The sequence below is a fragment of the Suillus subalutaceus genome (genome assembly GCF_016647625.1).
Source record: "Suillus subalutaceus strain FC151 chromosome Unknown DFJ58scaffold_41, whole genome shotgun sequence".
NCBI classification, from domain to species: domain Eukaryota; kingdom Fungi; phylum Basidiomycota; class Agaricomycetes; order Boletales; family Suillaceae; genus Suillus; species Suillus subalutaceus.
In genome coordinates, this window is record NW_024540290.1 from 268,441 (window position 1) to 292,977 (window position 24,537).

Here is a 24,537-nt window from a genome sequence, read left to right on the forward strand (position 1 = left end):
CTCTGAAATCTGCAGACCCACCTGGTTATCCGAGCCTCGGACAATGACGCATGTCATAAACCAACCATGAGCTTGTTTCGTCATTTACTAGCTATCTCGCACAAGAGCCTGATACAATTAGCAAACGAAAGACCTATAACTGTGCAGCCGACCCAGCACAGGAGAGCGCACCACTATGAGGCGTGATGTTATGCCGTAACAATAATCTGTCCTCATTCTTGACAGAAGACCCTCTGTTATTATAATTTCGAATATGGTTCAAGTACTTAATTGAATTAATGCCAGGCAGTTGTGAGCTTACACGACATATCGTCAGGCCTAGCGATATTCTTTTGCCTTCAAGTTGTTTGAGTACAGTATCGCGGTTCTGTAGTCGAAAAGGGTAGTGCAGACATATTAACTTGAATACGGTAGGTTGCAAATAATTATGACGTCTGCCAGTGTGTGCTAGATAGTACCCAGTCCTGAGTACATTCGCGTGGTATACGGTACGCATGAATTACAATCTACTTGCGACGAGTTAACCTCTGCCTGAGCGAAGTGAACACGCTAACAGTACGAATGCGCATGAAATATGTGAACCAAAAAGTAGCGACAATCTACAGATGGTATGTCAGCACGATATCCAAACAACGTCCACCAGTGACTCACATTAAACGCAACGAATCCAAAGACGATGGCCAGGTTGCGCCAGTGATTACTGTATTTAATGTTGAACCTCGAGTACAAGAACTGGTCAGTGGTCCTGGCGGGACAGTACTGGCAGCCCTCTGCAGCTTCGGGATTCGTGAGGTAGCCGCCGGCGAATTCGATGAAGGGACCCAAGTAGTTGCCACACCTCAAACCCTTCGGTGGATTGACAGAGACAAGTTCAGTGGAAGAGCAGTTAATCAATTGCCCGCCAACAGCTACGAGGACCAAGATGAATATGACTATTCGGCAAAAAAATCATTCACTAACCTTGACCAAGGAGACCCTCGATGATGTATGTGAAAGGAGAGACCCTGTACATCCATTTCCACCAATTAAGCTGGTTGAATGGCTGGACTACGCCATCACTGATGGACCATCAGCATGACATAACGTAGTTCAAAGCGTGCAACTCACAAGATCATGATAAAAATGACGAGAGTTGTGAAGTACACGGATGCAACTGGAGCGGTTGGCGCCATGGACGCGATGCTTTGTCCAAACGTCGTATAGTACAACGGGAAGGCGACAGAGAGCATGAGAAACGTGTAGCCTGCCCGGTTGATGGGGTATCCGACGGTCCAGTAAGAACAGAAAAAGAACGTCGCAGAACTTGTTATGTTCCAAGGAAGCTCAGCAACAAGCTGTGACATGACGAGAGCAGTCCAGTGATACATTCTACTAGGACGTTCACGGATTTCGTACACTGTGCGAATATCAATGTATACGCCCATGAGTTGATGGACAAGGGAAACACTGAGCACAAGGCCAAGGAAGATTGACTAAAGAGTGTGTAAATAGGATTAAGTGAGGAGTCGTATGGATGTACTTACAAACAGCTTGTTTTGGGTGCCCTGCAAAGAGTCATCTGCCCGGAAGAACGTAAAGCCCACAAGGAGACCGCCAGCGATGTTGAGCACAAACTTGGCGTGAATATACGTAGGATTGCGCCAGTATGCTTGGAAATTTCGTTGGGTGAGCGCAGTGAACTGGTACAACCATGAGGTGGCAAAAGCAGAATATTGGACGCTGAGCCGTTGTGGGCGAGTACGACCTTGTTGATGCATCGCTTCGATCTGAATTTGGAGATGCATTGCTTCCGATGAACGCTTCCATACATCGTGCCAATCAGTGGTGGAGATTGTAGCTGCTCCGGCGCCGATTACGTCGAGCATGTATTCCGCACTTGAACGCAATGGTGAGCACCAGACCTGGTATAATTACCCTTACTTACGGGTTGGCGTCGGAACCGCAGCGGGGAGCACCATTACACTCAAAGTAGTTCAGCGCAGTCGACGAATTCTCGCCAATGTCGCCAAAGTAGACGGTCTGCCCACCCTTGCAAAGGAGCAGCAATTTATCGAAGACCTGGAAGAGCTCCGCTGAAGGTTGATGAATCCTGGTACGACCCATAAGCGGCGGAAAACCCTCGAGTAAGAACGACACTCACGTGCAGAGAATGGCCTGACCATGATCAGCAAGCTCACGAAGAAACTGCACAATAGCCCAGGCAGATTGCGAGTCAAGACCAGACGTGGGCTCATCCAAGAAGAGTAGAAGTTGGGGCTGTCAGGCACTTAGCACAACTTCAGGCTGAAGGGTTAACGTTCTACCTTGGCAGAGAGTTCCACTGCAATGGTGGTGCGTTTACGGTGCTCAACTCCCAGAGAGCCGACAATAGCGTCGGCGTACTCCTCTAGACCACACATTTGAATGCACTTGTCAACGCTGCATTGTGAAGTTAAGTTGGGATCGATCATGGCACAAATCACACGCACTATGCTTCTTTTTCGGAGAGGGGGACTGACTGGGGCTGGCGGAGATTAGCAGAGAAAAGAAGCGCTTCACGAACAGTCGCTTCGGGAAGATGAGTGTCGAGTTGTTGGCAGAAACCACTAGGTATGGGAGTCAGGTAAGATGAGCGAAGTTAGGATGGAACTTACGTCTGTGCCTGGAAGTCTACAGGGAGCGGCTGTCCGTTCACAAATCGGTCACCACTTACTACACCAGTACTGACGCGCTGTGCAAGAACATTCAAAAGCATTGTCTACAAGCATTCAAGTAAGCGGCATGCGCGGCTGGCATCATAGGAAGGCATACCTTTCCAGCGCCAGATTCACCCATCAACGCGGTGAGCTTCCCAGGGGCAACATAGCCCGAGACATCATCAAGAAGGCATTTCATCCCTCGCTCAATAGGGACTTCATAATGCAGGTGCTGCCACGTGAAGAGGTCCAGGACAATGGTGTTCTTCTCCAGACTATCGAAAGTCGAGGAATCGGAGTGGGGTCCAGAATGACACTCTGCATCTGCCTTTTCCTCGTCAAGGGCCTTGGCGTTCTCATCGATACTAGAACCCCGCTTAAAGAGAACGACAGCGCTGTTGAAAGCAGACGAAGTATTGAGTTCTGTGGCAATTAAGAGAACAACCGACGCCCCAAGGTAGAAGGCACAAAGGACACCAAAGTTCTGCGGTGGTGTCATGAGCTATTCGTAAAGTATCGTGTGACCGGCCTACCCTCCAAAGTTGACTGTACCAAAAATCATACGTCAACCCAACATAAATGTTGCCATCGACGAGAAGTTTCCCGGGCTGCGACCCGACTGTTATACAAACCTGGTTTGCAAGCGAAACATTCTCATAGCCAGGCCCCTGAGGGATGAGAGTGGAGCAAACACCATCGAGTGTATGAAACTCATTCACGATGAGTGCGCCAAACCCCCACCACAAAGGCTGACATCGATATTGATGTATACATATTAAGTGAAAAAAAATATCCTACGAGGGATGAAATGACGCACGTTCAACCACATGATCCACCGCAAGCCCGTGTGAGCAGTTGGCCAAGGAATTGTATACCCACCATTGAACGACATCAAGAGAATGAAGATACCACAAACAGTTAGTGCGTTAGGACGAGATCTGAAACTTGCAGTAATGGCTCTAAAGAGTGACTTCATGGTTTGCGACATTAAGAAGATAAAGAGGTAAAATATGCTGTTGTGCAGCAGGGTAAGTATCAAAGCCGAGAACGAACAACATGACGAACTTACAAAAATTGTGCAGCCGAACGTTGCAACCCAACCATGAAGTAAAGGATCGCAGCGAAAACCAGTTGAACGACGAAAGTGATGGGTATATCGACGATAGTGTGCGCGAGGCTCTGAACAAAAGGATAGTGTAACGCAGCTTTCTGGTGGCGAAGCACGATAGGACGCTGGGAGAAAAGCGCAGGGACTTCTGCGACAGATGTAATAGCATTGAAGAATAGGGAGCTGAAAGAGCCGTGAAGCACAACTTGGATCACGACAGGGGAAGAAACTTACAAGAACAGAAGACCACTACGAGAGAAATAGGTCGAGATATTATCTGGCATGTTCAGAAAGACGGTGCCCAAAATTACCGCTTGGAAGATTTGGGAACTGTCACCTAGTGTCACTGAGGGTCGGACAAAACACAAAAGACACCTACCCCAGTTGTACAAAGAGCTCTAACTTGTGACCAGCAATAACTTGCACCTGGCGCTTCATGGCCGTTGCGGCTTGCTGCGAGATAGAAGTCATGTACACAGTAGATGTGGTGGTATGTTCAGCGTCCACGCTGGACAGATACGCCTGCTTGCGTTCGTGATTTCCAACACATTGTTCCCAGTGTTCTTCGACCATTTTCTGATTTTGACGACCAAGGTCGGAAGCTTTGAAACGGCCAGCAAGGTCCTCCGACGTCCGCGGGACAAAACTCTCATACCCAGGGCGAATTTTCCTCCCGTTCGCGTCTGTAACTGATAACAATGATTATGAGGTGATATAAGGGAACCCGAATGCCCTACCTGCAACCAAAAATCAGGGGTAGGCTGATTGTATTGTGGTTCGAAGCCCATATCGATGAAATAACCTTTGGCTGACTTTGCTGGACCAAAATAGGCCATTTTGCCTTCCGCAACAACACAGACCTTGTCAAACAAATCATATAACTGCTCTCCCGCTTGGTAGAGAGAGACGATTGTCGTTCTGCGTTTGATATCTGTTATGGAACGTAATGTGCGGACAAACTCAAGGGCAGTCGAGGAGTCTAATCCACGAGTGGGACTGGATGAGAAACAAGTCAGGAGGATACCACCTTGAATGACAACACCTTACTTGTCCCATGCACCAAGTGGGCCTGCAGAGCCTAAAGCTTCTGCAATAGAAACTCGCTTTCTCTCGCCGCCGGAAATACCTTGAATCTCAGCATTACCAACCAAGGTATTTTTAGAACGGTAGAGGCCAAGGACTTTCATTAGCATCGTGGCGGTATCCTCAACATAGTCCTCGCGCGTCTGACCGAGAAGACGTGTTGCGGGAGTACGGTTTCTGACAGCGAAAGAGAGCGTTTGTTTGACCGTCAGGGTCGGGAAATGGATATCATCCTCCGGACAGTAAGTGACATCGCCACGGAAGGAGTCATGAATCTCCTTTGGGGTGAATGAATCATAGAAAACTTGACCCTCAACAGCATGATACTCCCCACGTTGGTTAGCGAGTGTCTTTAGGAAGGTTGAGCACCCGGAGCCGGGTCGGCCAAGGACCACTATAGGGAGGGTCAATACCGGAGGACGGGGAAGGATGTGTGCTCACAAAGCATTTCGCCAGAAGAGACCATACCGTCGAATCCAGACAAAATGTCTCTAATTGACGGATGGAAAATCCCCCTTATCTTGCGCAGAAACGTCGAGGGATGGAAAGGTGAGCTCACGGTGGGCTGGAGCGAAGTACGAGAACCTAAACCAACGACGTGCAAGTCCTTAAACATGACACTAAGTTGGCGGTCCTTGATTCCTTCATTTTGACGGCTGAGGGAGAGAAATGTTAGACAGTTTATGCAATGATCGCGAGCCACTTGCCGTTTTGCGAGGTCTCTGAGTATCTGCTCAAAATCAAAGGCTTGTACATTTTTTATGGGGATGGATATGTCTGACAGTTTCTGAAGGAGTGAGGGAGTGGATGCGTCCGGATCTGAGTCTGGAGGTAAGATGTAGACTGGGGGAGCAAGCTGACTAGCTGAGGTGTCAACCAATCCATCTAGTTGTCTTCTTTGATGGGGAGCCATCTACTAGGAGCTGAGAGAGAGGTTTCCGTAGCTTAGTCAGTAACTGTAAGAGAGTCAGCATAGCATCCAAATGTTCACCTTTGTCCGTTTCCCTCGACCCAGTGGGGATGACTTTGAGCAGGGAAAAAGTTACCTATAGGAATAACGGTCTTTTATAGTAAACCGACCATGCTACTCGTGTTGCTGATGAGAAGCGTGCCAGCTGGACGTACCTAAGGAACATAGTAGCAATTCAAAATGAAGGCCACCTTCTGGCCACTTATTATAATAAACATTGTGCTGTCAGGTACATAAAATGTAGTATCGAACTTACTAACTTGTTTAGATTCCAGTGGGCATTATGTATTCAGACACATCAATTATGCTTCTATCATCAAAGGCTTGCGAACTGGCATCAAGTCCACGTGCATGTAGGCCTCAAACAGAACTAATCACTGTTCGCAGAGCGTAGAATAAATGTTAGCTACTGATATGGCGACATGTTGACTCGCCATTACAAAGTAACCGTTGGAGTTCCAGACCTGCTGGAAGGTGAAGACGTAACTTATTCGGACATCGATATTGAGTGGTAAGAGGACCTATCGATCTCTTAAGTGTTCCCAAAACAGACGGTCAACCGGCCCGTTGTGTTCAAGTCTGAACACAAGGCGAACGCACGGAAACTTGACTAACTTCTCCTGCGGATCGCTCCCAACCTTTTCTTGTGATAACTTCACCGGAAACAAGATATCGACCGTGACCACGCCCTAGTAAGCACTTGGAAACGAGATATATCGAGGGCAACGCCGCCATTAAGCTTTGCACTGGGTAGCCATCGTAGCGATTTTGGCCAACTATACGCCATACACGGCGTACAGAGCCGAAGTGGGTAATCGGTCCTGCTTCTTTGATATGTGAATGATTGGTTGCACCCTCCATTTTCACTTCCCGCGGAGAGGATGGCCAGTGCTAGTGACCAGTACTAGTGTAGAAGAATGATTACAAATGGGTGCCCGGTGAATCGCAGTGAGAAAGAATCAGCGACTCTACGGAGTACCCGTATCAGCGTGTGAACTTGTTACCTTTTCTTTGTAACCTACACCTTAATAAGCATTCCCCCTTGTCTTCCTTGCTTCCCCCATGAACTTAGCAAGATGTTGCACATAAGCCCGCGTTCTCGATCTCGATGATTGTCCTCCGTATAACGAATTAATTGACACACGCATTACCCGCATATTCATTTTTTATTATCCGTTATACTATTTTAATATCAACTTCATCCGCTCCCCCGGGTCTATACTCCGTCTTCGCTGCGATACTGTGATGTTCATCCAGCACTCTTGATATAGATACGCCTGCGACGCTCGTTTTCTCATCTTGTACATTCATTTGACTCGCCACATTTTGGTGCTTGGACTACGATGTTATAGTCGGACTCATCGTGAACTAAGCATCGATATTTACAGGGACAAGAGCGCTACGCTCTGCAGTTCTATACCTGTACTAGACACCGCATGCCACGAACTTTCGTTTAGTGGCTGAGCACTTGCTAGCCACCGTGTCACATACCCCCACGCTCCGTCGATTCTCACTAGCAGGGAAAAACCTGATAGGTTGTAAGTCACAATTATCTCTCGTCTAATGTAGCTCAGATGTACATACTGTCCTACTCTGCAAGTACTAAAGATTCTGTGTAGAAATCTCACAGCCATTCTTGTCAGTCCTAAAATTGGGCGTGATAGCCATTAATGTCGTTGGTAACTTGATAACTAACTTGATCGCTAACTAATGAGAACAGGAACTCAATAATGGCGACATAACTGGACAAGAATGAAAATCACAATCCTTCCGGGGCGATCGCAAGGCAAGGAAAATTCCGCGCCGTCAACTTATAGGTCATTCCAACATCTATCATTGATATTCATCTCAAATTCTCCATTCTATGTGAATCGTTGTCATGTCGGAACAAGAAGCTATTATTGGTCTCCGGTGGAACGATAGGGTTCGTCAGCTCCTTTTAACTGGTTTGTGAATGAATCACCGTGCTGAATATCGGTTCCATTAGCGTTCTTTACTATGAGTACCGATAGCAGTGTTCGTGAACCTTGCACTGCTGCTGAGTGAAGGATTATCCGGTACTTCTTTTGGACGAGGTGATAAAAAAATTTCTTGTTGTCGGTCGAGTACTCATAGTTATTATCGGCGCAGATTTCTTGTGTCTGTTACATTGCATGTTGACACCGACGCTAGAATTTGGGGCTGCTGTATGTAACGCTGTGTCGTTTGAGCCACCCTTCGCTGACCAGCGTCAGGGGGAGGATTTTTATATATACCTGAATCAGTCAGTGCATCGACGATCGCCAGAGTGTTCTAAGTCTATCCGTGTTTAAGTTGTACGTTTCACTGAGTTTGTTTCACAGCCAAGGCCTAACCACGGTTGACCTCTCTCATTCAGCTGCAAGTATAATTCATGTCTTCAAACAACAGTAATTCCCTCATCATGTAATGGCTACGACATTCATGTTGTACTGGAAATGGGGTGCGATCTGTATATTTTTGCTTTGCAGAAGGTAAGTCATGCAGTCGGCAACTCATCGTGCATATCGATTTTTCATCCGCAGCTGTTCTCAAAGTCTCGTTGCATAATCAAAGAATTGGCAAGTCCGAACACCAAGTGCTGCACCTTTTCCTTCAACATTGGGCCTATGCCTGCGATCTATACATCCATCCCCAATGTCTTCCTATTCATTCTCGTCGCTGCCACTATCGTGAGACACCTCAAAGAACAAAAGGAATACAAAATGGGGCCTAAGGCCATGACGACTGCGTATGTGTCAGTACGACGTTCGCAGATTGTGTGTCAGACTTTGCTGCCGAGGTTCGAGCAGCACGAGATGGACTCTGACTCCCATTACCTTGGCGTGCTGAAGTGTCTTGCGACAATGTGCTCCGCGACCGAAATTGAAAAGTAGAGTGGATGAGATGAAACTCGAGCGCTGTGGGAATCATGAATGTAACATCACATACTTATTGGTAGTTGAACCAGCAGGAGTGGCCCTGAAACTTTAGATAGGCATTATGGGAGATTCCTCGATGAAGTACTGCGTGGGGCAACCTCATTTGCTACTGCGGAGGTTTCAACTGCGGCGGCTAGCCAGTGATCGTCGGATGCCTTCCGTGTCTATTTATTACGTTATTGCATGCATTGTTGATCTTTGGTGGTTGGCGGCTTGGCCTGTGCATGATGCATTGATGGACGTGATGCATTCGCGTTCCTGTCTCTAATTATCGATTCCCTCACGTTCGTCTCTTTTTGGGCTTCACCCTTTTTTAAAATCCCGTTTGTTCTAATCTATAATAGGGAAGTTCAAAGTTGAATTTGGAGGATGATTTGGACGTTGATTAATGATTGAGCGTCAAAATTCAACTTTGAACTTGCCTATTAAATATCGACAGTACGTACTGTGGGGCTTCACCTTGTATTCACAATTGTCTCCACACACGTACTACTTGACGCTCGGTCTGGTTCGGTTTCCATCTCCTAGCGTTGTGGGGAGAACTGGCAGAACTTGGCAGAACCGTGTTCTCCTAGTGTGGCAGGTGGTAGAATTAACGAAGAATTTTGACGGCACTTCAAGTGTGCTATATTGATGGGAGACCACTAGATAGCAAGTCCAATTCCTTGCATTGTGATCCGTGGCCAATGGCCATTATCCCGGTATTGATACTTGAGGTTGCCAACGGTTGACATTCTCAAGTATCAATGTCGTCAAGTCGGCAAGTTGGCTTGTTATCAGTAATGTTTAACATGATAGCGAACTTGAAGATCTGCATCAGACCTTGCCGAGTTTCGAACATCGTCCGTTGACGCAGGCATAAAGGTAGTTGCAATTCTATTGGACTTGGCAGAAGTAGGATCCCCTTAACTTCCCACAAGAGAATTGAGATGGCGGCTTCCAGACTTAGACATTGTAGAGAGCCTGCAGTACATCTTGAGTTCTGTCACATTCTGCCAGGGACGTTCCGCCATCTGCCCAGTGGCAGTGCCAGTTCTGCCCTGCCACATGGCAGAATGTTGCAGTTTTTAAATTTTAGGTTTAATCTCACCGGATTCTGCCGCACTTGTGCACCTGCCGGCTATTAACTTCTGCCCCGGCCAGTGCGCCTCTAGCAGCTTCGGGTGGCCTCAAGAGGCTCCCCTGCCAATGCAAGACCACTTTTTCGTGCACTGTGCAGGGTGGTAGGGGCTGCTCAGTACCCTAATCCTAAACAACTGGCAAAATCGCGACGCCACGAAGTATTAATTGTCACTTGAACAAACACAGCATAGATTCGGATAATCATGATTCACCGCCGACAACATGAGGTACGCTCAACTAGACAAGGGATATATATAATTCATTGCAGGTGGTGCAATGATATTGGATTACCCATGTGGGCACGAGTCAAGGTCGCATCATGTCGCTGTGTGTCATTGTTAGTCCATCGATGGCGCTGTTGTAGCGCCTTCGGCGGTAAAATGGAAACCTTGATTGAATTTCTGGACAAATAGTTCTGACTATTCTCTTGTTCAAAGAATAAGTTTGGTATGTTCCCGTGATTAATGTTAGATAGAGGTCTTTGCTGATCTTTTCGCTGTCCTTAGCCTGCTTTCTACTCCCTCAAAGTGTACTGGGCCATGTTCTATCAAGAGGGTTGAACTATCTAAGCGCCTGTATATTGCAGACGCCTGTACAGCATATCTGATCCAACTTATTGAGACCTCGTTGCACTTTCTATAAAGGCACTTTTACCAACTATGGAACATGGTGGGAACACGTTGGCCATGACAGCCATGGGTACGAGTGATGATCGATGATGACCCTAGCCAAGATGCAACAGCCATTCTCGTCAGTCGCGAATCTCGAAATGATATCTATTTATTCATAGCTATCTACTGAGAACAGCAATTCGCGATACCGACGGCGGGTTCGGGAGAACTCGGTACAATATGTACAACTATAATTCGACCACCACAGCCCTCAAGACGCAAGCAAATCCTACATCTTATAAGTATCGTATGTGAGTCATCAACGATTGGCGGCTCATCAGTCTCTTCAGATCCCCCACTCAATCTACGCAGTCTCATGTCCGAACAAGAAGTCGCTGGTCTCCTCTGGAATAACTATGTTTCCGGTTCGTCAGTTCCTTATAGCCTATGTGTAAGCGAACCATCGTGTTGAAACATCGGTTTCAGTGCCAGTATTTACCGTGATGTCCTATGAGTACCGTTAGTAACTTACCTTTGGGAACTTTGCACTACCGCTGAACGAAAGATTATCCAGTCCTTCTGTTGGACAAGGAGGTAATCAAAGTCTTCTCTTTTGTCAGTCGAATACTTATCTTGTCATAATCGGCGTAGGTTAAATATGTCTGGGTCAGTCTTACACATAATCATATCGGCCCGGAATTTAATCGAATATCTAGGGACGACCATGGTCAATAATGTCATTCCTGTACCTCGTTGTAAGTTTCGTCTTGTCAAGGCCGTTTTGTTTTGTTTGATTTATTTGCTACGGTAGGTTCGATATTTTGGTCTTTTCTTGGCACTGTACGTCGTTGTGGCTTCTTGACATGGTGCATATGCATGTTAACACTCGCATTAGGTTGTGCGGCTTATGTATGTAACCCTGTGCCTACCAGAGCTATTATCAACTGACTAGTGCCAGGGGGAGGGCTGTTGTACATGCCTGAATCAGTAAGTGTATCAATGCTTTCTATTTAAAGAGTTTGTGACTGACACACATTCTAGCCGTAAGTCTCAAGTTTGACTTAGAGCCAATTCTCACTCGTCATTGTCCTCTTATATAGCTGCAAGTATATCGGTTTCAACCCGAATTGCCTTCGCTCACCACTCAGTTGAAATAGGCTATGGTCTTGTCGTTCTGATTGAATGGGGTTTTTCAGTGTATTTTTGCTTTGCGGAAGGTAAGTTACACATTCTCGCATCTCCCTACGCGTCCCAATCTTACATCCGCAGCCATTCTCATATGGCGCCTTTACGCACTATGCAACCAATCCAAGCTCCTACTTTATGTTCTAGTGGGATTATTTTTGCCTATCGTCGCCCTCTCAATCGGGACAGACATCTATCTATACAGTCGACGCAACGTGTTCTCAGGTGAATTTTTACTCGGATGGAGTTAGCTGCAAATTGACCCCATCTCATTGCATAGTGAAAGAAATCATAACTCCGCACGCCAAGTACTGCACTCTTTCCTACAACATCGGGCCTATGCCTGCAATCTATACTTCCATCCCCATTGTGTGCTATGATGTCTTATTAGTGGTTCTCGCGGCTGCCATCCTCGTGAGGCACCTTAGGCAACAGAGGGGATTCCAAATGAGGGCTAATACCTATATGGTTATGATCGTCCGGTATCATATCATGTACTTTGCCCTGTAAGTCCCTCTTCATCTAGTGGGTTCTAAAAGTATCCATTGATTCCCGCTAGGAATTTGACAAACCAAATCTTACTGGTTATATTGTGGGCTCATATTCCGGTATGATGCTTTCAAAGGATTATACAGAGACCAGCTAAACATTTACACTATTAGACCCCGGCGATGAGTCTCTCAGAGCTTTTCAACGATACCGCGCCATTTATTCTCGCGCCCCGTCTTATCATCAGTATTTGGGATACACATGCCCAGGATAATTGCGCGGAAGTCAGTAAACCGTTCGAGGATTGTGTATGTTGGACTTCTCCACCGAGGTTCGACTCGGAGCAGCAAGAGATGGACTCCGTTGTCGTATAATTCTGGCATGCTGGTTCCTCAGTATGAAGAAAAAGTGATCGGGGTCGAGTGAGGCAAATTTATGAATGAATAACTTACAGTTTTGTGTAGCGCCTAATAGTGTGGTTACTAGTTATACACGTATATCCCTTCCGGTGCAATTAGCACCCTTCAGCACCCCACAGTAGTCGACACTTTCACAAAACTTGTATTTCTAACTACTTAAATTATTAACTTAGATAGCATTCTCTCGCTAACACAATTCATAAATATTATAGAGTTTGAACGGCCAAGATTGAGGTGGAATTGAGTGAGATAGTTGAAAGTGCTGAAGTCACGCAGAAATGTTACCTGCCTATATGCGTTGTGACCGTGACGGAGTTTCACTCCATTTATGATTTATGATTTTGAAAGCGCCGACAGCTTGTGCCGGATATTTTATATTTTCTGCGCTGACCCAGCTCTCCACCTCCTACAATGCAGCATGATAATATCAATTCATCTGACGGTCCTATTGCATCATCATCGAACTTACATATACGTGGTCCGAGTCTCACTACATCCCCCTCAGTTTTACAACTACAGCACTAATACTTGCTAAGTTAGCGACTGGCTTGGATAAACTAAGCCCAAGCCAGAGCGTCCAGCAGAGCGTCGCGAGGCAGACCATGTTCTCAGCACCCGCTACAGTCACCCGTCTCCTAGGATAAGGGTCTGTTAGCTAGGGCAAGAGGAACGATAGGATCACGGGGATAACAGCGGTTTCGAATCTGCGAAAGTTCTCGTCAGGGGCTACCGCTGCCCCAATCGCGCTGATTTTCTCATTCTGTGTAGGATAATACTACAGCCTATATACCTAGTGGGAGTAAAGCTCCCGATGACCGGCCAGCTGCATGCAGTAACCATGACCCACCGGCAGGGTAGTTTACGGTTGGGGTAGGAAGCTCCAGACCCCATGCCTCCTGGCCTTTAGCACGTCGGGGCCCCAAACCCACTCACCGAGGTAATTTCGGCCGTTTCCGAACCGAATGGGAACTGGCGTGCAGAGACGATGCTGGACGCCTATGCCGAATACTGAGGTGTCGATTGCACCGGAGGAGATAGTACCCTGTTAATCATTCGGACCTTACTCGGTGCCTTCACTTCAAATGGATAGCGAACGTTCAAGCTTGAAGAGCCGAGCAGGAGACTCGGAGGCAATCGGGTCTTCATTTTAACACTTTTATATGTAAGTAGCCGTTCTCAAGCCCCCAGGTCACTTCGCGGACGTGTTACTAGCTACTGTATACTGACCCCGGGATGTCCTTCCCTCACCTTATTGGATACAGTGTGCTTACCCTTGCAGTATGGAAGCTCGTTCAGAGGCAGGCCTCTAGAAAGGCAAACGCCCTAGATGTTGCAGGTCCAGAAAATGAGCACTGGTGGAAAGGTTGGGTTTTTCTCGCATTCAGTCACGGATTCCGCATATTGGATACTCACGGACATCAATGTAGGCAACATGGAATCAGTATTCGTGGACAGTTTCGAGCGCTGCTTAAAGATTGCAGCAGACTATGGTGGGGCCATCAAAATACATGCTTTGTTTGGCGTGCGTAGTATGCATCCCTGCAAAGGCATATTATTGACACATGGCCTATAGGATGAATGGCTGTTTGTATCGGATCCACGTGCGCTCCATCATATCCTTGTCAAGGAGCCGCATATCTTTGAAGAAGTTGATGACTTTATATTGTTAGTGTCAAGTATTGTTTGAACATTCCTCATTGACCCTTCTTAAGGTCCAACAAGCTCGTCTTCGGCGATGGTCTTATTTCTACGCTAGGTAAACCTTGGTTAATTATCATGAATTTGTTCTCATCGCTGCGCAGGGGAACAGCACCGAAAGCAACGCAAAATGCTCAATCCAGTGTTTTCCCTCTCTAATATGCGGGAGCTTTTGCCCATTATTCAAACCGTCTCCCATCAGCTAAAATCCATCCTCGTGTCTAATCTTGCTACCCACCGTGAGTATGGCCATGCACGCCATCATCCATAACTTCACTATTGGCACGTACAGATCCAGTAGAACTCGACGTGTTGCCTTGGCTCTCTCGCAGTTCTCTGGATTGCATTTGTGAGGGCATGCTGGGCTACCATTCAGCTGCATTAGACACAGGAAATGAGAATGAATACACAGAGGCACTGCGGATGCTAGGGTGCGTACACTGGTCTGCCGGTGAAATCACCATTTGACATGTTTGGTCTCGTAGTCCATCTATCAGTAAAACCATGATTTTTCGATCCATCGTTCCGGTAGTTATGCGCAATTTCTCTCTTTACTGGTGCAAAAAGATAGCAGACTGGCTCACGATAAGTTGGTTGCCGACGCAGACAATGAGGGATCTTAGAGAACTACGCCGTGTAGCTGAAACCATGGACTCAGGCAGTAGAAAGATCCTTCAAGAGAAGAAGGCTGCATTGGCGATGTCCTCCTCCATGCCCTCACAGTCCCATGACACGTCAGGAGGAACGAGGGGAAAAGATATCATGTCTATCATGCGTACGTAATCATTAGCCATGGAATACCCATTCTCATGTGGGACATGCGCAGTCAAAGCAAATGCCTCATCTGCCGAAGGGGATAGGCTGAGTGACGCTGAGCTCCTTGGACAGATGAAATCAGTCATGATGGCTTCCCTGTGGTGAAACTAATTTTTCTGTGCAATAGTGTTATGATTTTTGCTGGTCTCGAGACAACAACGGCAGCAGTGGCCCGTGCATTGTACATGCTCGCCAAGCATCCTCATGTCCAGCAGTAGTTGAGAGCAGAGATCTGTGATGCCGCAACTGCACACCAGGCTGTTGACGTCGACCATTCGCACGCCAAAGATGGCTTCGAGTCCGTCAGACTGCCACCCTTGGCAGCACTTTTTAGAGCTTGTCAAGGTCTGTTAGACCCGGTTTCCATGTAGGACAAAACACATCTCTGAGACAACCCTCTCGCAAGAGGGTCTCCCTCAAATCCTCAAGAGTCACCAGAATACCCTTGTAGGCCTCGTTGGAGGGTTGGTTCTGGTCGTCTCATGTGGTTCTAGAGAGCCTTTAGCGTGTTATTTTATGTTCCGCTGCCCTCGAGATCATCATATTGTAGGTCCCGCTGCCCTCAAGATAACCTAGAGCCTCTGGTGCTCCTCGCGCATGACTCATGTTTTACCCCCCGTGTTTCTACTTACACCTATGTCATTTTCTCGCATGTTTTCTCTACTTACATTATGTTTTTTTCCGTTGTAGTTGTCATTCTAATAATATATATCACACTGCTGTATCATTGTTCTTAAGATTCAGTGTTTTCAAATGTGTCCTGACGCAATCGAGAGCAGGCATTGGAGCCGCTATACTGACATTGTCAAAACAAGGAGAAGTCAAAACAATAAGTCCATAGTAACATAAGTAGGGTACGAAAGGGACAGGGAAAGATGAGCGCAGGATGAGTTAGGAATGAGCAAACCATCATCTGCAGCACGAGACGATGAGCAAAAGTAGCATCCAAAAAAACACGAGCGTACGCAAATTGAAATACAATTAAGATGAAGGGGGGCGAGGAGGGTTAACTGGATCTTGACTAAATGATCGTGCCACATTGTCATGAGGAACATAGTCCAAAGGCACAGTATCGCGGATGTGATCTGCCCATCTGGAATTATGGTAACGAGTCCTGCCTTGAGGGTATCCACCACGGTAAGTTCCTCCACCAAGTGCCCGCCGTTCATCAAGGTCATTCGCGTCGAGAGTATCCACTTCTCACGAGCATAGTTAGGACCAAGTACCGGACTGTATCGACTTGAGTATGAGCGTTCGTGCTCACTGTGAGCATAATGATCATCACGGTATACCTCCAAGGCTGGTGAGCTATCCCGCATGGCATATTCATCGTTAGTACGAGGCTCAGGTCCATAATGGTCGGGAGGTTGCGAACCAGCATAACGGTGATTGCGAACGTCACGGTGGTAGAAGGCATCGCGAGGGTAGAGAGCATCATGCTCAGTGATTGGGGTATCTTCACGCAGATGGTGGACCTCACGACGATGCACAGCCTCGTGTATGTACCATGGCTCACGAGAATGATTGCGAAGAGGCTGATGAGGATCGCGCGAGGTGTTGCGAGGGACGTGATGGGGAGTGTCTCGAGGGTCCTGACGAGGCTCGCGGGGATCGTGAAGAGGCTCACCCTCATGAGGGTCATTGTGGACAATTTCATGTTGAGGTTCCCGTGAGAGGCGTACAGCATCACCCTTGTCAGAGCCTTGCTGGATACCCTCACGAGGGTCATGATGGACAGAGAGCTCATCATGAGCTTGGGGTGGGTTGGCTGGAGGGTCACGGGAGTCATGAGAGTCGTCAATAGTACGAGGATCCTTGATGGGATTGGTGACTCGAGGTGGTTCCTGCTGATCTCCTACTGGTCCGTCATCCTGCATCGCCTCTGAAGGTAGGTCCTTCTGTAACGTCTCCTTAGGGACATGATCTAAACCAGAGGAGACACCACTCTTCACAGCTGCAACCGCCTCCTCGCCCTCATCAACTTCAGATCCATCCGAGCGGCCATACGCCATGCGAAGAGCACGTTTCATCTTACCCTTGGATTCCTTTGTGAGTGGGCGTGGTTTTACTAGAGAGTACATAGACGGTAGATCCTTAGCCATTCTGTAAGAATAGCTGTTTCGAAAAAAGGCTTACCCTTTGTGCGCACGTTAGAGGGACCATCCTGGAGGAATGCTGGTACCATAGCTATACGCCTCGAGTCAAGTAAAGTTAATATTAAAATAAAGAGTACTCACCTGCAGTCTCAGGCTCTGGCGATGCTGCTACACTCGATGATCCCACTGTCAATGGGGACAGAGGGCCACCCTTTATCGGAGAAGTTGGTAGGGCAGGCGTTTTGGGTTGCTTCGGCTGTGCAGCCTTCTTCTCCACTTTCGAAGTATCAGACTTCTCGCTGGACGGGGCCGGCCTTTTTAACGCATGTGAAGTATCCACGAACTTCAGTTTCCTCTTCTTCCCGCGTGCTTCTTCATACTCCGATTCAGGCTCTGTGGCGACATTCTCCCCAGCTGAAGTACTAATTTCAATCACCTTGCACTGTGCTGCGGCAGTCGGTCCCGGCTTTCGAGCGACTTTGAGCGGGTGTGAGGGTGGTAGTGTAACGACTCTAAATGGACGTGATGGTGGTGGTTCCATGACTTCTACTCGTGTGGCAAATTTTCTGAACTTCCGAGTAGTAGGTACTATTGGATGATCATCATCTGAATCATCATCGTCGTTGGCGTTGGCGTTAGGTGGTGGAGGGGCCTTCGTCACTTTATCAGCCTTCTTGACTTTGGTAGTCGCATTGCTGGGCTTGAGACGAGCTGGGCCATGGTAGTCGGTGTCGCCATTAACAAACAGCCGTCTAGCACCAGCATGTGGCCAGTCAGAAGGAGGCGCTATGCCTGTGATGACAGGCCTCTCAGAGGCCATAACAGATGCTGCACATAACATTAGAATCAGAATGTTCTTACAATGAGAATCTTACCTCGATACGCCTTGTCAACTTTGACAACTTTCATGGTTCCTGACTTCAATGCCTCCACGAGCACCGCAATTTCCTTCTGTGTCAGCGCTCCAATGCCCTTATTCTTCGAGTTCTCATTGTGAGTTTCACCAGGCAAGAGACACCTTTCAGTTGGATATCCCTTGATGCAGAGATTGGCGTCAGCAAGTGCGCTGGACATGCCCTTCCAAGGGAAGTTTTTATCCCAGGCACACTTGCCCCCAAGCTGGGCTAGTATACATTTAGTCAGATGAATCAAAAGACCAGTGACGTTCTGACATACCGACTTGTTTGATAAGTTCAAGCTTAACCCACTTCAAAGCATCATCCCGTCCCTCGGGTGCCTGAGACTGATCACGACCATTGTTTGGAGGTGAGTGGGGGGTCAATAGGTCACTGCAAGTATCATCATGGAATGCTTCATCCACCTCGGCCAAGGATGTACTATTACTGTTTGAAGATGTGGTGTCAGTCATAGCATAAAGGTAGATACAATCATACTTACTACACATGTGCTTTAAGATGCCTGATGATGGCATCATCACTCGCACGGCATCGTGTTTGCCAGAACTGCATCTTGCTAAGTATACGTGAGGATTTAGACGACAAAGAATCTTACCCCTGCGGCACCTGGCGTGTTATATGAATGGCCGAGTGACCCGTCTTCATTGACCACTGTGCCACATAGGACGATGGCTGCTTTGAAGCCAGATTTAGCGGAGGCAGACTCGAGCTACAATAGCAATGTGAGATGATGACGAAAGTTCAGGTGAGATGACATACAATCTGTATTACTCTTCGATAATGTTTCTGAAATCCCTGTCCACGCTGAGCTATTGTTTGAGTAGATGATCCAAGGAGTGATGCCTCCTCGTGCATGAACAAGAGGTCTTGGTAAGAATCGGGATAGGCCTCTTTGAATTTGTCGTAACACTGCGTGCGCACGGTTGCACCTGTAATGAATATAAACCTTGTGCAAAACAAGATGTAATATAGTACTTACTGGGCGTGCCGCCTTTGGCTGGGGCCTCTCTGCCAATGCGCGCAAGTTCCATCTGCATATGCTCTTTGAAGTAGTTAGCGTACAAGTTCCAGTAATTAATACCATTCACGGTGCGCCCGTGACTCTTCAAGAATAAGTTGATCAATTGGGAAATAGGGAGTGTAGTAGACATAGAGAGATCAAGAAAGCCGCGCTCGACTGCAGCAAACCCGACATCTAATGCTGCATTCAGCTCCGCCGACCTGCGTCCAGTAATTGTATGTCCCTCTTGATGGGTCACCGGCTCGCACTCTTCGGGAAAGCGTTCATGGAATGAAGGACTTGCACCAATTGTATTCATCAAAGAGGCAGCATTAGTCTGGAATGGCGTTGGTGGAATAATGTTCGTTGCTGGGACGGGAGGTGCATGATCTTAAGACAATGACGATGGAACAGGCTGAGGGATGAATGGGGCAACATCACCAGAAAAATCCTGTGTAAATCCTGAAGGAGTTTGGCCTGTAGCGTAAGGCTCCAGGGAACATGTACGAGAGGTTGCTTGACCCGATGAACTCGTAGGAAAATTAAAACTTGGTGGTGGTGCTAGACGGCTCATGTCCTGCGCGATGAGGTGATGTTGGGTTCCCCCGGGTAAAAAAGACTCAGCCCCCATCATACTAAAGGTGTCAGAGGAGTCAGGATCCATCCATGCAGGTTGCTGGCGCATAGAATTAAAAAAAATATCCTGGATCTGCGCAGGGGTTTGTGGGGTAGGAAACGGTGAGGCATGTCGACTAGCCACGGGGACTGTCATATCCCGTATTCTGGACCTACGTCCGATGATGTTCCCACGCCTTCCGGACGCCTTCCGGATGCACATCCGGACCTCCATACCCTTATCCATGACTCCATACCCTTATCCATGCCTGCAGTCCTCCAGTCCACTATCGGTTCGGATCCGTACACCTTCGTACATCCATATATCCATACCTTCGGACCTCCGCAGCTAAGCCTGCTTCATCCACCCTTGATCCCATCGGATCCGAGCTCATCCTACCTGAGACTTTAACAAGTTCAAGAATGTGTGGGCAAGGGCCTAAGTGAGGGTTTGAGTGAGGCGCTGAGGAGGCTCTGAGGAGGCTTGGGAGGCTAAAAAGAGGGTTCAGAATGATTCAAATACAGATGACATTGAGCACAAGTGACTTACTTTGCGGCCGATATGGTCTAGACCCAATGACAGTACTGTCATGTCAGAAAGGCTGAAAAGAATATTACAGATGATGCGAAAATTGAAAGAACAAGGGACTTATAGTGCAGCTGAAGATCCAGACTGTAGTATCATTATGTCACAAAGGCTGAAATGAGTGCTAGAAAGCGCAAGTGACTTACTCTGCAACCGATGACCCCCGAATAACTTCAAATCGAAGTGGTTACCAGAAACGAAGGAGTGATCAGAAACAGTAACTGCGACCCAAGACGTTAGTAGTAGCCGAAGAGGGTATAAAGGATGAGGGTTTGGGGAGGCCCGAGAGGCTACAGAGAGGCTGAAAAATGAATGTCGTGTTGTAACTAAGGATAATGTCAATGAACCGACAAAGTTACCTCTACTGAGTTTGAATCAAGATGAGGTCTGATACTGTACATCAGAAATCAAAGTACAATTTCAAAAAAGAACTGTTGTACTGACATGCTATCTACATTTGAAAGTATTCAGTTACTTGCCGTTATACCAGTTAACGTCTGAGATGCTTGGTAGGGCGACAATCACTCTCACTAATATACCGGTCCTCATCCACGGTAACACTTTCATCATCAGATGCAGACCGCTCCACAAAAGATATTGGTGGGATAAGATCATCAGTGTGAGCAATGTTGGGCCATGTTGATTTGTGCACAGCTCTAGAAGCCAGCTAGGGTGGCGGGCGTGACAATGGTGGTGTTGATTTAGGCACAGATCTAGAGGCTGGCCAGGGTGGTGGACGTGAGATCTCTACAAAAAACTTGAATGCGACGACGACTAGCAGGAAGAGCAGAATGAGGAGGTGCAGTAGGATGAGGAGGTATAGCAGGACAAGTAGAAGGTGAAGCAGAGCGAGTAGAAGGTGTGGCAGGAGGTGAGGGGAGACGGTGAAGACCTTTTCGGTCAATGTTATCGTCAGCGAATGCACGTCGACCACGAGAGTGGATGGAATGATGTGACGGTGCCTCTCCAATGATAATCGGGTCTTTGGACATTGTGAGGCGTGTGCGGCCAGCATCACTTGTGACGGCTCGAATAGTGAGGGCGCCTGTCTTGAGAGCGTTGACCAGATTAGCACGATGACGGAGGGTCAAATCATGTATTCCTTTGGTCCGAGTGAGCGTGGGTCGAGTCTCGCCAGGCATCAAAGTCTCATCCGGATAGTTCACAAGGCAACATCCGAGCTGAGCAAGTTCCTTTGGTAGAGTTTTCCAGGGGAAGTCGTTTTGAGTGCGGCCATGCAGGGTGCCACCGACAGACGCTGAAATAAAGTCAAGATTAGTGTAAAAGGGAACTAACGAAACTCACCAGCGAGGGCTGCTATACCACCCATGATACAGGGAATTCCATCCAGTGCCTTCCATCCGTCATCAACTTGGAGACTGGCATTAACCCCACTAACTTCTAAGTCCTCTGTTGACACTACTACATCCACGAGCTAGAAGTGATCAGCGGATTTTTGGATATAAAACTGACTAGAGAACTTACAAGGTGAGTAATTGTAAAAGAGTGCGCATCCGTCTGCATGGCAGCATCAACATGCAAGGGTCTAGATATGGTCGTAGTCATCTGCAACAGAGTAACAGGGTACGAGAAAATAGTTAATCGATAACACACAAAAGAGGCCATAGAAATCTTCGGAACATGGATAATTATAGTAAGTTTGAACTTCGAAGAAGCCTCGAAGCCACCGAAAAGCTCAGGCGCCCCCGATTCAAGTATGGAGGGGCAACATGAACATTGAGGGTGATATGGACGGTCTGGGTACAAGTCTATATAGACTTCAGGTCTGGACTTTGCGGTCTGGGTACAGGTGGCGATGCCCAGACAGAGTTTGAAGCTGTCGGCGCCCCCCGAGCATGGCTGACCACTCCCACCAGTCACATCACGTTGTGTAATATTGTTTGTCAACACTGGCACAGATATTGAGGTGAGCACTGGTGCAGATATTGATGAACTTACTTGCATTAACAGTCTTGTCATGCACTTCACACTTCACTGGGTCTCGCTAGTCTCAAACTCAGAGGATCGACGTCGTACATGCAAGAACGATTGCCCGCAAGGAATGTCATCATGAAGGATGTGCAGTCAGTCAGACATATGCAACAAAATGATTACTGTGACACACATAGATGAATAAACGCCTGTGTATCTTACTCCATCCTGTCACAGTAATCATTTTGTTGCATATGTCTGACTGACTGCACATCCTTCATGATGACATTCCTTGCGGGCAATCGTTCTTGCATGTACGACGTCGATCCTCTGAGTTTGAATCTGTTTTAACGATCCACTTCCCCAACAGAGGCTTCAAATTTGCCAAAATGGAATTAAGTGAGACATTCAGGCTGTCGGCCATTCTTCCACACATAGATGAATAAACGCCTGTGTATCTTACTCCATCCTTGGCTCCAGCTAAAAGAATCTTGATAAGTAACTACCTCTTTTGTATGCACAAAGGCTGACCTTGGGTAAAGTTGAGCCATCGCTCAGGTTTCCATTCCTATGTGGCAAGCCACCGGTCCCCACCACCACCTACTGTAACCAATGAAGAAAGTTTGACATCAACTGTCTTACACTTTGGCTGATGTGCTCCACTTATCGCACAGTGCTGTCTAGCATGCTTTGGTGGGACACTGTATGGCAGACCCGTCGATCAAGGTGGGGACATACATGTTGCTACGGATGGCAACTTTCATCATCGTCACCGACGTTCTGCGGGTGACTGTCCTCGCTTCTATGAACCAACTTATTTCCTTTCGAAACAGTTTGTTGATGCAATCGGGCGCCGAATTGATGCACAACGTAAACGACCTCTGAAGCTATGCACATCCCTTGTGCCTGATGAAGCTATTGATCAATGTGAGAGTGCATACGAAGCAGCCGATGGGAAGAAACAAAAGGCTGCGATGGACAGCTTCGACGACACAGGAATAATGGCCCTCATTTGCCGTCATGACATTCCCTTATTTTTTGCTAATATCAACTCTCCTGGAGAGCAGCAGAAATATTTGGTAGCACTGATAGAACACCTGTTCACATTACTCCCTCCTCAAGCCACGGTTGTTACGCTCTATGATGTAGGCTGTGTTCTCGCTCGGAGTCGCTTTCAAAGGTATGTACATGGTTGTAATCAGATTTGTTTGCTATTCATTCGCTATTCATTCACTAATTATTTTCAGTTTGAGATTCTCCCCCCCTGAAGTTGTCTCACGTCTGCGCTTTGCGACTACGGCTATGCATGCCTATGGTCATGAATGGGCCTGTCAGCTGGTGCACAATCCACGGATTTGCATAGGCCTTGGCTTATCTGATGGCGAGGGGACTGAACGGTTATGGTCACGATTCGTTCGCTTGATTGGTGTAGAAAGGTCATCATCAGTGCATTACATTTTGTTCTACCAACAATATACTAACTATTTTGAGTCACTTAGCGCCAGCGCCGTCTTTGGTTAATCGACCGTCAAGCCACTGCGATAGGGTCAGAAATGAAAGCGGACCTTGGAGACTGGATCAGACACCGTCTCAATCGGGGCATTAAGGCCCAGGGCTCTGCTGCCCTCGACATCATTGACCGCTGTGAAACGTCTGTGGATGACTTGCAGGCTCAGTGGGCTGACCAACGACAAGCCCAGCTCTCGATTTGTGCTCGTGAGCAATCCTATGATATGCACGCACTGAATACTGATGCTGGATGTTTCTAGATGCTCCTGCTCGCCTCAGGAAGGAGCTAGACACTGTTCTCGCTCTACAGGCCGACTTGGACGCATCAGAACGAGCCCTGCAGACTACTAGGACTATGCTGGAGAAGGAGACAGCGTCCAATGACACCCTCGATGCCCTCGAGAGCCTCCGAAGAGGCCACGATCGTCTCATGACTAAAGTCGAAGCATTATACTCTTCTCTTAATGTTCATGATAGATTCCCTGAGCTCAATGGAGTTAGTCTCGACTTCGTCCATGTCCTTCTCATGACACGTGATCTCAAGATCAATATTCGAAAGCGTGCTATTGCCAGCTTCTTTGAATGGGATAAACTTGATTGTGCTGTAGGCGGATCCCACCAAGCATTAGGTAACTCTTCGCGTATACTGTTTCCTCCATTCTAAACTTTATTGTTCAGGGACGAAACTTCATCAACACACTCGCAAAGCTATAGCCAAACGCCAACCTGCTCTCATGACGCAAATCCGAAAGTTCAATTCTTACTGT

The 24,537-nt window shown here is 47.5% G+C and overlaps 7 protein-coding genes across 7 annotated transcripts; 4 read left to right on the forward strand and 3 right to left on the reverse strand.

Moving 5' to 3' along the window:
- Window positions 1–506: 506 nt before the first annotated feature.
- Window positions 507–5,840, reverse strand: DFJ58DRAFT_905866 (ABC-2 type transporter-domain-containing protein; the record flags this gene model as incomplete). Its single annotated transcript, XM_041394980.1, has 20 exons — window positions 507–599; window positions 652–908; window positions 961–1,058; window positions 1,108–1,472; window positions 1,524–1,875; window positions 1,925–2,089; window positions 2,141–2,256; window positions 2,304–2,418; window positions 2,469–2,585; window positions 2,634–2,737; window positions 2,791–3,159; window positions 3,209–3,424; window positions 3,493–3,688; window positions 3,745–3,966; window positions 4,018–4,113; window positions 4,163–4,472; window positions 4,508–4,779; window positions 4,831–5,260; window positions 5,308–5,522; window positions 5,824–5,840. The coding sequence occupies 20 exons, from the start codon at window positions 5,838–5,840 to the stop codon at window positions 507–509; spliced, it is 4,125 nt and encodes a 1,374-aa protein (XP_041244891.1).
- A 4,394-nt stretch (window positions 5,841–10,234) lies between these two features.
- DFJ58DRAFT_745113 (uncharacterized protein) lies at window positions 10,235–12,828 on the forward strand. Its single transcript, XM_041387369.1, has 16 exons — window positions 10,235–10,344; window positions 10,404–10,647; window positions 10,705–10,933; window positions 10,995–11,027; window positions 11,083–11,102; window positions 11,160–11,174; window positions 11,225–11,263; window positions 11,320–11,348; window positions 11,404–11,417; window positions 11,467–11,495; window positions 11,574–11,622; window positions 11,666–11,725; window positions 11,778–11,918; window positions 11,974–12,199; window positions 12,253–12,301; window positions 12,356–12,828. Exons 2-16 carry the CDS (start codon window positions 10,606–10,608, stop codon window positions 12,554–12,556), a joined length of 1,176 nt encoding a protein of 391 aa, XP_041244892.1. The 5' UTR covers window positions 10,235–10,344; window positions 10,404–10,605; the 3' UTR covers window positions 12,557–12,828.
- Window positions 12,829–13,798: 970 nt separating this feature from the next.
- DFJ58DRAFT_702282 (cytochrome P450) lies at window positions 13,799–15,333 on the forward strand (the record flags this gene model as incomplete). Its single annotated transcript, XM_041383619.1, has 9 exons — window positions 13,799–13,964; window positions 14,029–14,123; window positions 14,175–14,266; window positions 14,314–14,357; window positions 14,404–14,538; window positions 14,592–14,730; window positions 14,785–15,074; window positions 15,126–15,213; window positions 15,243–15,333. Exons 1-9 carry the CDS (start codon window positions 13,835–13,837, stop codon window positions 15,331–15,333), a joined length of 1,104 nt encoding a protein of 367 aa, XP_041244893.1. The 5' UTR covers window positions 13,799–13,834.
- A 3,554-nt stretch (window positions 15,334–18,887) lies between these two features.
- DFJ58DRAFT_612533 (uncharacterized protein) lies at window positions 18,888–19,357 on the reverse strand (the record flags this gene model as incomplete). Its single annotated transcript, XM_041380911.1, has 2 exons — window positions 18,888–19,057; window positions 19,108–19,357. Coding segments are annotated over 2 exons (420 nt in total), but the record flags the coding sequence as incomplete, so codon positions are not given.
- A 1,685-nt stretch (window positions 19,358–21,042) lies between these two features.
- DFJ58DRAFT_659166 (uncharacterized protein) lies at window positions 21,043–21,519 on the reverse strand (the record flags this gene model as incomplete). Its single annotated transcript, XM_041382070.1, has 1 exon — window positions 21,043–21,519. A coding segment is annotated over one exon (477 nt), but the record flags the coding sequence as incomplete, so codon positions are not given.
- A 1,398-nt stretch (window positions 21,520–22,917) lies between these two features.
- Window positions 22,918–24,030, forward strand: DFJ58DRAFT_659133 (uncharacterized protein; the record flags this gene model as incomplete). The annotated part of the gene is made up of 3 exons (XM_041382069.1): window positions 22,918–23,441; window positions 23,509–23,707; window positions 23,767–24,030. Coding segments are annotated over 3 exons (987 nt in total), but the record flags the coding sequence as incomplete, so codon positions are not given.
- A 188-nt stretch (window positions 24,031–24,218) lies between these two features.
- Window positions 24,219–24,404, forward strand: DFJ58DRAFT_636074 (uncharacterized protein; the record flags this gene model as incomplete). The annotated part of the gene is made up of 1 exon (XM_041381282.1): window positions 24,219–24,404. A coding segment is annotated over one exon (186 nt), but the record flags the coding sequence as incomplete, so codon positions are not given.
- Between the last annotated feature and the right edge of the window lie 133 nt (window positions 24,405–24,537).